General features: G+C 44.6%; 2 protein-coding genes across 3 annotated transcripts in view; one reads left to right on the forward strand and one right to left on the reverse strand.

The window, feature by feature from the left end:
* Window positions 1–12,877, forward strand: part of LOC102058672 (fibronectin type-III domain-containing protein 3a-like) — a 233,106-nt gene that overhangs the window by 16,112 nt on the left and 204,117 nt on the right. The window lies entirely within an intron of this gene.
* On the reverse strand, window positions 116–9,764 carry P2RY10 (P2Y receptor family member 10). The gene is made up of 2 exons (XM_014281343.3): window positions 9,025–9,764; window positions 116–3,309 (listed from the first exon to the last, which is right to left on the reverse strand). Exon 2 carries the CDS (start codon window positions 3,305–3,307, stop codon window positions 2,285–2,287), a length of 1,023 nt encoding a protein of 340 aa, XP_014136818.2. The 5' UTR covers window positions 3,308–3,309; window positions 9,025–9,764; the 3' UTR covers window positions 116–2,284.

The raw sequence follows: 12,877 nt of genomic DNA on the forward strand, positions 1-12,877 counted from the left end.
CAATCTGTTTAAGAATAATAGAAGTTGATGCACTTCATCACTTGAACTCTTTGATTCAAAGAGGAGCCGATCCCATTCAGTTTTCTAGGTACAAGTGATGACTATGAAATTCAGCTAACGTTTGCAAAACTGTGTTTATTTTTTTAAGCATCAGGTTTTGGAAAGAAAAATGTAGGACAAGCTACATAGTTACCATAACAGTGCCTTCAACTTATTTTCACCTGATAAGTGGAGAATTGTATGAGAAATCACAGCAAACAGCTCCCAGTCACATGCTAGCTGATCAAGGTCCATAAAAATTCTCAAAGCAACCATTGGAACTAAAGTCTCCTTCCCTGACAATATGATACAGTGTCTAGCATATAAGAGAACTTGTCAGTTCAGACAAGAATTTAATTACACATGCTTAACTGTGTACCTGAGCATGAACCTCTGCTCGCATTTTTAAAGGGACTACTTGCAGTGTGTAAACATGTACGTTTATCACTGGCATGACGAGCTGCCAGTTAAATCAGAGAAAACATTTCCATTTACTTCAGTGGGAGATGGACTGTTTGCCTTCTCTGCAGCTTTCTCACCAGAAAACTAAAGAAGCCTGCAATAATACTCTCACTGTGACAGTTTCTTCCATCAGATAGATATATTTCGATATTTTCACTTATCTACATGTAAGATCAAGCTCATCATACTGCAGCCCATAATCATCTTCTCACAAATGGGGCTTGTTGTATTTAACCAGTATGTCTTCACTGCCTTTTAGAGGAACTCCCGTGTAATGGTTATTTGAACATGGCTACTGTTTGCTTTTTCCAATTTTATTGTAAAACAGTCAAGTGGGAAAATGCAGAACGTTTTTCATTGAGTTAAAATGTAATTAAGTGGAATTGAGTAGTTACGTTTAAAATATGCCTAGCAAGTGTTTCTGGTATGTCTTCTATTTTTGTAGCAACATGTAAGATGCAGTGCTTACTGAGATTTGCACACATTCCTTTTGGAAAAGCACAAGTCGTCAAATAAATCAGCGCCTGTGTTCATCCAAAACAATCCCCAGGTATTGTGAGGATACTCTTGAAGTTACACAAACTGGTGAACTTGGGTGAAGAGCTGTCACTAATTTAACATAAGGGGTAAATGGTATCCTTTCTTGTCACTGCTTTTCATACTTTGTCACTGATTAAGATCATGAGATGAGTTGGTGGACAAAATCATGATGAATAATTTATGTAAGAAATTAGCATATGCTCTATTAGTGAAATCACCTTGGCAAGGACACCTCTTTTTTTCAAAGATGTGTCAGCTGAACCCATTGAGCTGAGGTTTTGCTGGGCAGCTCCATCGCAGGTACCTCTGGGCCTGAGGAGCCACACGTAGAAGAGAGCAAGGACCTCATGGTACCACCAGCATTGTCAAATCCATCTGCACGGATGCTGAGTCCGGCTGTGCCCAGCCCCCGGCACGCTCCCAGTGCATCTGCCCCTTGGGGTCCAAAGGTGAAGGCCATGTGCTGGTGTGCCCCTGGGCAACAGAGGCAGTTTGGGGAGGAAGAAAGTCACTTGAGCAAGGGAAGGTCCTACTCTCTGGAATGTCTGAGGAGCTGTTGGGAGAATTTTCTTGCAGAGTGTCTTGCACCAGCTGTAGGTTATGGGATGTGAGGAGGAAATAACGAGTGAGGGTGGGAGGGGGAGTGCGGGGAAGGTGAAGCAGAGGTAAGCGTGGTGACCAGCGGGGTGCACTCAAAGCTGGGAGCGGGCAGTGGCAAGCCGGGGCTGCTGCGCTGAAGCAAGGGCCAACCTTCACATGTCCGCAGCCCTGAGTGCAGAAACCAAACCAGCCATTTATTATTACGGGCCATTTTCAGGTTCTTGTATGCACTGTGTGTTTTTAGCAGAGAAGAGACTTCAGCAGATGTCAGTGTATGGGTGTGGGATTGTCTCCGGCTTGATCATAGAGCCATGAAGTTGGGAAAACAGAAGAAAAGCTTCTGGGACATTTCCACCATTTCCTAGCAAAAGCTTTGTCACTCCCTTCTGCATATTTTCTAGGCAAGCTAGGTCAGGTGTGGGTGGCACAGTGGTAGGTGCAGTCATGCCAGTTGGGTTGCTCATCACCTTCCAACATGTTGGTTTTAAAGTTTTATCTTCTATACATGGAAAGATTTCTACTACCAAAAAACTCCTCTGAATACACTTGCAGGATCTTCCACAATGGAGTTGGTAATCAAGTATCACAGAACAGTCCCAGATTCCATATGAAATATCTTCATTCTTTTAAGCTGGCTTTCTTGTCATTCCTTAATTGACGAGGCACTCTCTTTGCTCATGAGCCGACTCCTGATGACCATGCTGCTGTGCCTTGATATCTGGTCCTGGAACTCTGAAGTCATAAAGAAATACAGGATTGGATCCAAGCAGCAGTCCAGACTCGCAAGACTTAAGCAAAAGGGTTGGGCATAGAGCGTGATGGTACTGAGGAAGCAGTCTGTAATGACATTTTCTTTCACCAACATGTAGAAAAAGAAGTTGATGTGGTATGGTGCAAAACACACGCAGAAGACAATGGCACACATTGAAACCATCCTTAAAGCCTTCCGCCTCTCGCTACTGTTTTGCAGTGGTATCTGGAAGCCCCGAAGAGAGTCTTTTGTTTTCCATGTACAGAATAAAATAATGATGAGTGGGCCGACGAAGCCGAAAAGCTCCGCCGTGCCTGTCATCAGCACAGTGGCCACCTTGCTGTTGATCTGCCGGACCTGAAGGTCTGCAAAGCAGGTATTTGTGTTTTTGGCCAGGCCATAGCTCCGCATGATGGGGAATGGCAAGCATGCCACCCCAACGAAGAGCCACACCACAGCGCTGATAGCTACGTCATACCGCCGCTTCCAGTCCTTGGCTTTGAATGGCTGATACAGGAAAAAATACCGCTGGATGCTGATGCAGGTGAGGAAACAAATGCTGGCATACATGTTGAGGTACTTCAGGTAGAAACACAGTAAGCAAAGGAACCTCCCGAAAGGCCACGTGGAGTTAATGTAATAATATATTCGCAATGGCAGCGAGAGGACGTGAGCCAGGTCGGCCACGGCCAGGTTGATCATGAAAATGACGGCTTTGTTCTTCTTGCTGATGAAGCGGCACAAGACCCACAGGGCAGCGCTGTTTGCCAGGAGGCCGGGGATAAATATGAGGGTGTATGTGGTTGCGTACAGGCTGTTTTTGAACGTTATGTTGTGACTGGAGCAGGTCTGGTTGCTCTGTGTCATGACTGGGCTGCTGGAAATTTCTGTTGTGGTATAGTGTGGGTGGGTCATTCCTGTAGAGGACAAAAATAGGGGCTGTAAAGGCAAAGGCACTGCAAGAGTTGTCAATATTCACATTTGCATTTCTTATTTGACTATTCAGTAGAAAATAGAGGTTTGGAAGTGTCTTCTGTGTAAAGTGTCCTGCTGTCTTCTTCAAAGCTGCCCTTTCAGAGGTCTCCCACTATTCACACAGAGGTGGGGAACCATTCCTGTTGCGTCAGTCCCCTTGCTGGGCTGTCTGAGTGCCATAAGTATGGGTGAAGCTGGGCCGTACTGCTAATAGAGGAGCAGGAGAAGCTGCCTGTCCTAGCCATCTCCTCAAGGTCATCTGCAGTTTGGTCTCTGGGTAGCGGGGGAGGAATACGTGGAAGAGAGGTGTGCCACAGCCCAGCTTCAGCGCATGATGAACCACATGGCCCAATGACCAAAATGTGGGTGCCAACCTCTGAGTCATACTGGCCATTAAGTTGTACGTCGGGCAATGTGGGGGTGACATGTCTCCTGAACCCATCAGTGGACCTCATGGACCCATCTTCTCTAGCATGGTGGGGACTGGCCATGTGCAAAAGGGTGGCAGAGTTTGGCTGTTGTGAATGCAGCCAATGCTCCTGAAGTGTGCTGCCCGTGTATTTAATGTACTCTGCTAATGTAACAAGCAGAGACCTAATCAGATCACCAGCTTCCATTCCTCATCACCCCAGCAGCCTCAGTGTAGCACTATTTTCCATCAGATAATTTTATTTTTACATGCTGCTAATTTCTGGCTCTCCTTTGAATCAGATGAGTACGGGTGGTGAAACGTCTCATGTTTAACTGCTGGGCCATCTTTCGTCAGCTTGTGTAACTGGGACTTGTCTTCAGTAAGGCAACACAGGTAGGAGGAGTTTGGCTTTATCGGGTATTTCCCCATAGGGTTATAATTCTCATTACAGTGATTCCCTCCTGTGTCTAATCTAACTTAAAATTGAATATTAGCTTCCTATTTCATATGGCACTGCAGACACTGATTCATTCCTTCTGACTCATTTCCTGCACACTGGCAAGGGGCATTTGCCAGAATAAGTGTCTCCTTAGGTACATATTAGTAACCTGTACCCTGTTTTTTTCCTTCGTGTTACAAAAAAAAAAAAAAAAAAGAGTAGAGTTTAGAGCTCTCAAGTGACAAAGCTGTTTTCAGCTTGTTAATCATTGCAGTACTTGGACTTGGCAGCTCATACAGACACAGTTCAAGGCTGCTACGGAAGGGTTGTAAGTCAGACTCCAGAAATGTCCAGACATGGCAAGGTCCCAGTATGGGACACAGGCCACCCTCACCATGGGTGCAGTGGCTCTGGCTGACGCTGAGGGTGAGCAGAGCCACCTAACCAATGCTCCTGCAGGCTCCTCAAACAGATGTTGCTGCTAACTTTCTTGCTTTTCTTTTTAAATTTGTCTTTCATTTTCTCACAATCTTCAAAAAGCAAGGTCTGTTGTTTATCTCCTGCAGCACCCTCAGCTCAAGCAGCTGGGCTGCATCCTTCAGTTACACCAGACATCAAAGAAATGCTGCAGTCAAGAAACCCTCTGTCTAATCCCTTTCATTTCACCAAGATGGCATGGGTACACGGGGGCCAGGCGTCTCTGGGCACACCTCCCAGGCTGCTTTTGTCCCTCCCTGGCAATCCCTCCAGTCTGCAGTTCGCTCCCGGTAACCTTTGCCCCAAGGCAGCTCTGGGATGAGATGCTTTGCTCCGTGGTGGGGTGTCCCCAGCTGCCCCCCTCCAGGACACCACAGCCTTGCTGCTATCGTGAGGCCATAACGTGCCCATGGGGTGGAAAGAGGCTCAGAGGGTGCTGGAAACAAGAGGGAAAGATGCATCTGGCCTGTGGCCTTATCTCCACTGGTCTGAGAAGCAACATTGGAGGCCTGCTCTCCTTTCTGGTGCTCCTCAGGACACCAAGACAGGGAGTGGACAGGGAATGGAGCTGAGCACCGGGGTGTTCACTCAGGGCATTGCTTCTCAGAGCAGTAAATTTGGGTTATATCCCTTTCCTTGAGACTGCTGTGAATTTCTGGCGCCCAGGACGTTTGTGATCCCTTTCCATCTGGTTTGTCTGCAGCTCTAGCTGGCCGTGCTCTCTGCTGCCCTTGTCTGTGGTAAGAGCACAGCTCATTACACCTGATTTTGGCCCCTTCAAGGGACCTCACACTTTGCCAATAAGCCATTAAGAGCAACTTTCAAAGTTACTAGCTGCCTGCTTTCCCCTGCGTGTCAAGGTTAGACTGACTGGCGGGTGCTCCTCCAAAACACAAGTGTTAGATGGTTGCTGAAACCACGGAGGGTTAGGTACATTTGCAAAATGTTCTATTTTAAGGACATGCTTATATTTAAATGCTGGCCAGTGAAGACATGTTCTTCAGTTCAAATGAGTCATAACAGTCAATGTGCTAATTGAGGTCCCTAGATACAGTTAGGCTTATTTACACTTCATATGACAGCTAATGACCAGACCACAAGGTCAGAAATCAGAATAATCAAGTGCAGGCTGCTGACTCAAACTGGCCTCTGAAAGGAACCATTTTGGGTAAACTGTGTCCGGGACGTGTCTGCTATAACATGAGAGTGATGCTCAGTGCACCCGCTTGATACCAGCATTCAGCCTTCACTTTCTGATTGCAGCAAACTGATAGACACGAGCACAGGGCTGGGCTGCAAGGGCTGCAGGGTGCCCGAGACCCTGGTGGAGCTCACAGCACGCAGAGGTTCCCCCTTGGCCTTCATCTTCGTTTGCTAATTGTCCACAAGGTGTCAGAGTTAATCAAGATTTCATTTCTTTGCCCTCCTCTTTAAGGTATTTTTCTCTTTAAGGTATTTTTCTAACCCCCAAGGGACCAGGGCTGTCTGAGTGGCAGGAGGTGGAGGCGGTGGTGTGATCGTGTTCTCATGACTTTGTGTTGCTATCTTCTAGGGTGATCCCAAATGGTGGGGATGATCTTAAAAGTCTTTTCCAACCTAAATGATTCTATGATTCTATAAGCAATAGGACAAGAGGAAATGGCCCCAAGTTGCACCAGGGGAGGGTTAGATTTGGATATTAGGAAAAATTTCTTCACTGAAAAGGTGGTCAGGCATTGGAACAGGCTGCCCAGGGATGTGCTGGAGTCCCCATCCCTGGAAATATTTAAAAAACATGTAGATGTGGTGCTTAGAGGCATGGTTTAGTGGTGGACTCGGCAGTCCTGAGGTAGTGGTTGGCCCTGATGATCTTAAAGGTCCTTTCCAACCTTAAGAATTCTATGATTCAAATTGAAAAAGTCTTATGTTGCTGAAAAAGTGATATTAGGAAAAAAGTGCTGCCAGGGGTAGTCCTCGTTGCCAGTATTTACAGGTAGAAAAGTCCTAAAAAGCTGCACTTTGATGGAGACCAGGGAGCTGCTTTGACAAAAGGTTATAACATCTGATCAGTGGAAATGTGGATGATGTCCCATCCCCACCACCCCAAGCAAATGTAAAACTGTGTTTGATGAACAGGAGATGTATGGCCCGTGGAGTCAGAAAAAGCCTCTCCTTGGCATCTGAAGGACTCAGCATCAGGCCATTTACAGTGAAGTGGACTGAGCAGGATGACCTGGCTGGCAGTGCAAAAGCCTTGACGCAATTAATATATACGTGGGTGATGTCTGCTGGCTCATCAGAACAGGGCACTTTCTGAGAACAAATCAAAGTCATAAAAATATAATGAGATTAAACCATCTCTTACGACAAAATGCACCCAGGCATATGCACAGGGGACGAAAATGATTGTTTCTGTCCTTCCTCCCACTTCTCTTGTTGAGATTAAAGCTTCACCCCACACTGTCCCCTTATCTTCACACCCGTGCACAAAAGCAGACACAAAATTTCTGTCTGAAATTAGGTCTCCAAAGCTGTAAAGAAAGCAAACCCATTTGCTGCAAGATGTGTGTACAGCAAAGGTAGAAGTCTGAAAAGCTCCATCAGATTTTATCAATGCCTATTTACGTATTGCAGGGAGACAGCTCTTACTGCAACTTAGAGTATGAAATTTACCAAAAAATTGGTAGTAAATAAGTATACTGTTATCTAACTTCTATTTTTTACATTTTAATTAGAGTCTGTTTTTCTGAGGCTGTTGCGGTAAGGACATAATTAAGTGCACATGTTATTACTTGTAGCTGGAGGTGTGGAAACTAAACATGGCATTTCTAGGAAAAAGATGTTCATCTTGATAGGACTGAGAAACACTGGAATGTCATTCCAGAGTCCTGGATCTTTCTGGCATGCCCATCAGCAGACTGGTTAATTGATTTGATTAAGACACAAATTCCTCTACACTCTGCCCTCATTGCATGGCCATGAATGTCTCACACTATTGCACTCACTTCGGTACGAAACCACTGCAGTCAGGAGTGGAAAGTTCTACAGTTAAGGGTACTTTTTCTGGTTTTCATCTTCCGCAAAAAAAAAAAAAAAAACAAACAAAAAAACAAAAAAAAAACCACCAAAAAAAGGGCAGATCTGGGTTGTCTGATCGGTTGTGATGAGTTGTTTTCAGTTTGCAACACTAGCCTAATTCTCACTAATTCTCATTTCTGCAGCTCAGGCAGCTGAAGAAGCAGGGCATGCTCAGGCAGCAGGACCCCGGCAGCCTCACTGGAGCGCTTGCCCCAGGCTGGGTGTAGGGCTGTCCCATGAATGAACTTCCATCATGGATGCAGTTCCTATGGCTGGTGATGATTGCACAGGAGCCAAGGTCCCAGCACTTTCACTTGACACCAGAAAACATGCCTTTGAACAAAAAATTCAGACTCTTCACACATCCGACTGCTCCAGCCTGATGCTGAAGTCCTCTCCTACATACATCTGCAGCAAACCAGATCTGACATACTGACTCACCTTCGGTGCAATTCCCTTTCAATTTACTTTAAGAAATTTCAGATTCAGGGGCCACCCACTAGAATCCTGTCTATGAGTGCCGAACTGTGGATGTGCTACTTTGCTGAGTTCCCCTCAAAGCTGAACTGCCAGTGCAAGTGAACCTCAAGCCCATCAATAAACCACCTTTTACAAAATACAATTGGAAAGCTTCAGTCCACGAAGTAAGTTAAGTTTTAATCCAGACCCCAGTGACTGCAGTCTGAATTAGGAATTAAAACTGCCTCAGGATTCTCATTAACAAAGCCAGGTCCAAGCAATCCTGCTATTTTTGTCATCTTGTGTCCCCCTGACTAATATTTATTTCCTACTACTGCAACTCAATCAAAGAGCATTGGATGGTACAAAGACAGGCAGCATGTACATTATTTTTATGATAATATAAATCACCACTAGAAAATACAGATTTGCAAGTTTCCCTTACTGTCAAGTATGATTTTAAAATAAAATCTATTCCCTCAGAAATCAGGCAAAAGAAGGAAATTGTGCCTAGCAATGACACTGGAGAGCAGTTGGAGAACCGCTAATTGCCCACGCAAAAACATTTTGCTTTCTCTAGCAACAGCAATTTCATGCAGCCGCCGTTTCAACTCCTCCATGTGTTCATACAGAGGATTGGCGCGCAAAGAGGGCTGCTGTTTTTTCACGACTCAAAGTGCCACAAACCTCCTCCTGGCAAGAGCCAATCCCTAAAGAAAAAGTCTGAGGACAGCAACTGCTTTTGTAGGAAACAGCACAAGCCCGTTAACGTTGGTTATAGTTCACAAAGAGAGAGCTTAAAAGCAGCCTTACCTTTTCAGGCAGGAACCCCGCTAAGCGCAACTGTGCTGTCAGGAGGAAGTTCAGTGCTCTGTCTGCACCGCAGCAGCCTTGTTTACATGTGCACGGTGTCCTGAATGACATCACTGGGTGCTGCAAGGTGCTGCTTTGCCTGCGACTCAATGCTGGGGCTGCCACCGGGGTGGGTGCCCGGCTCGCAGCCCCCACCTGCTTCTGTGGGACTCGCTCGGCTCTGAGTCCTGGCCAGGCATATGCCCAGTTGCCCAAAAATCAGGTTTGTGTGCCTCCATCCTAGGTGTTTCCTCTACTGCTGCTCTGCCAGGGTGACTTGGCACCCCTTAGGCTGCTGTGAGGGAGAGGGTCCCAAGTGGAGCTGGGTGCTGCTCTGTGCAGGGCACCCCTTCCTCTTCTCCCACTCTTCCTCCTCTCCAAGCACAGCTCCAAGCTGACTGTGGAAACACTCCAGAGGTTTCTGCCTGCTTCTCCCTGGGAAGTTTAGCTTTGTTCTCACCTCCTGATCATCAAATCACAGAATCATTTAGGCTGGAAAAGACCTTTAAGATCATCGAGTCCAACCGTTAACGCAGCACTGCCAAGCCCACCACTGACCCACGTCCTCTTCAGTCCCAAGGGGCTGTGTGAGCCGCTCAGCTGGTGGTTGCTCTGTTTCACCTCGCACTAAGTCCTCTTGCTGACGGAGTCTAACTTCCCAATGGCTTTTTATAGCGCTCGTGTGAGCCTTGCTTGACAGTTCTCTTGAACGAAATAAAGAGGCAGCTCAGTTTGCACTTGGCTGGAGCTCGCTGCCAGCAATGCCAAACGGTGGCACTTCTGAAGTGGCTTAAAAAAATGGGGTGAAATCCAGCCTCACCCTTTTCCCAGGGGGGGAAATGCATTAGTGAGGATAGGGATTTATCCACTCAGAGGATCTAATTGGATTTTCAGAAGGCCACTGGGAATCTGATCTGTTTTCCCTACTCAGGATCAGCCCCTGGCTTGCAGCGCACAACTGTCCCTGTAGCTCAGCAGTGCAGCTCTGCTGTGTCATGGTTTAAGGGTGTGAATCAGCTGCTACCTGACGTGGGGACAATGTAGGCGATGCCTGACTGCTCAGAAACTCAGAAACCCAAAACCAGTGGCTCTGGTTCAAATAAGAATGCCCCACAATGAACGCCCCCTACAACGCAGTGCTGTGCTTTTATGGCAGTCCTGTTTCCATGAATTGTCAAAGGAGGTTGGGAGACTGTCAGATGTTTATTTTAAAACTATTTATATGGGCTTCATGAAAAGCAATAGTGAGCTTTTGGCTGATGTTGCAATATTTATCAGTACATCCTGTTTAGCTGATTTTTTTAAGTTGTTGATTGCAATGGAAACATTTGCTGGAATTTATCCAGTCACAAAGTTGTCTTTAACATAAAATCACCACACAATACTCTGCAGCCCAACAAGATAAGCAGAGGCTCATTTGGGAACAGTAATTCAGAGACAGTTCGCTGATTGACCTGACTAACGTTTGTGGAAAACAAACATTATCAGCTCTTCTGCAGATGCTCTCTTGTCTGTATGAACTTCCATCCATAATGCTTTCAGCCCTCACTCAGTTGTCACTAATAGACCTGACTGATTTGAGCAAAAGCCACAATCTTTGTGGGAAGGAGAGGTTAAGTTAATCACAGCTGCACCTGTACATGTCAGTACGCGAAACACTGCAGTTGGAAAAGTAAACTATAACAATAAAAGAGGTTGCTTGTGAAAAGACACTACATACTTAAATACAGGTCTACTTACAGTAAGAAGAGATGCAGCTACTGTTGCTCTCTACTCATGCACATAAATTGTTCTGGCAGTCTGGTTTAGGGCACATTGTTATATGAGAAGTGTAGGGCCAAGAAAGGGATGTAAAGGCACAAGTTATAGGGCCTGCAGAATCGTTCTGCTGAATTTCTTCATGCTTAAATTTACACAGTTGAAGAGAGGGGATAACATTTTCCTGTCTGAAACTGAAGGATGTTTGTGGCTGGGACTTTTGTAAGACTCAGCTAGAAGATTACAAACATTTTAAAAACTTCTAAGTGACCCCGTTCAGTACCATGCATGCTTGGTACTGGATGAGGACTATGGTATAGCCAGCCTGGAGGATCTGAACCTTGCTTACCAGTATTGCATATCAGTTATCCTGCAGGCAAGGAGTGAGGAAGTGGCTTTTTCTGCTGATAAAACTGAACTTATTCTAGGGATTTTGCAGACAGTTACACGGGTTATAGATGTGCTCTCCCTACAGATCTGTTTGCCCTAATTATGTAGGTAAAACGTCAGTTTGTATAGCATGCCAAAGACTGTTCCCGCTCTCGGTTATTGCTTACCAGAATCATGAGCTTGCCAGAAATATTTGCTACCATAATTACCTATATTAGAGGAGAGCTTGACTCCGGCAAAACAGCATGGGCAATATTTCCTGGAGTTCAGAGAAGGGGCTTGACCTCAGTTTTATCTGTGCTGCTCTGTGTTGGTTAAAGTCATGAGAGCAATACACACTCTCATGGCTTAAATGCCAAAAGCAGCTCCACGTTTGCCTGTTTGCTCATTAGGAAGCTTGTTTCAAGAATGAATGCATGTAGAAACGTGTTACTCTGCCTTTTTCATGCTTCTGTTTCCCTTCTGAGTTCTTTTCAAAACCCAAGATTATGTTGCTACTATGTGTCGTACCAGGCAATAACAGCATCAGTGCATTTTAGCTCATGGAATATTTGAAGCAGGGTCTTTTAAATATGCATATTTTCCATATGTATAAGGGAAGAAGTCACATAAGGAAAAAAATCAATCTCCGATGAAACAAATTACAGCTCTTTAGTAAGAACCAGGGGGAAAACAATTGCATGTCTAAATTATTATTAGTATCACTAATATTATGTAATTATTAGCATTTGCTTGAAATAAAGACTTAGAGTTAGATCTTATGTCATAGCATGGAATACAAATTTAGTTTACTGTCAACTCAAGCCTTTGTGGTACAGAAAAGCAGATATTCAGTGAAAGATACTACCGGAAAGTTATATGAGTTTCATCAAAAGTTGTACTATGACAGACAGAAAGTAAATATTTCTTTCCTGATTGTCTGTTTTCTTATGGATAATTAGACGGGCTTATTTAAAGGAGTACAATGTCTTATAATAGAAAGTGAAAAGCATACATGCAGATTCAAGTACCTAAATATGTTGTTTATTTTAAAATCCTCGTGCATGGTATAAATCAGATAACAAAAAAAGGAACACAGAATAGCAAACATTTCAAAATTCTGTACTTTTATCTGTGTATTTGGGCCTCCAGATGGTAATCATATTTTCCCTTGCAAAAAAAAACAATGAGCAGGCATATTGAGAAGGTAAAACCTGGGTGTACTGTGAGAAATAACTTCTAATTACCTGCCTGAATTTTTATGGCAACTGAAATATCATTGCTCATTACTGGCTCTTTTTGCTGTTACAGAGCTACAATTACATAGCATAGTTAAATCATGTTTTTGGTAATTTCCTCTAGTCCTAGTACAGATGCATGTGTTACTTTTGTCCAAAAGAGAGGCAGATTCTGTTTGAAATAGATAGGTTTTTAATTGAAAACAGGAGCATTTCCTAACAGAGGAGCCTGCTAGTTCTGCCTTAGTTCATCACTGACTACATCCCACAATACTCACTCCCTTCTGTGGGTTCTTGAAACTGTGAGTAGATAATGAACTGAAAACATTCGTATCCCAGTGTTTCTACAGTAACAGAAATATTCCTCTCTGACATCAGAAAAAGAATGGAAATCTTAGAATGTTTTGGAGTCTGGGGTACCCAAAACCTTGGAAGTTCACCCCAGATTT

This window comes from Falco cherrug, chromosome 15, assembly GCF_023634085.1.
Source record: "Falco cherrug isolate bFalChe1 chromosome 15, bFalChe1.pri, whole genome shotgun sequence".
Lineage (NCBI taxonomy): Eukaryota > Metazoa > Chordata > Aves > Falconiformes > Falconidae > Falco > Falco cherrug.

What these genes read in the sequence shown, in the direction of transcription:
- P2RY10 (XM_014281343.3), bottom strand. Translation starts at nt 3,307, where the DNA reads ATGACCCACCCACACTATACCACAACAGAAATTTCCAGCAGCCCAGTC.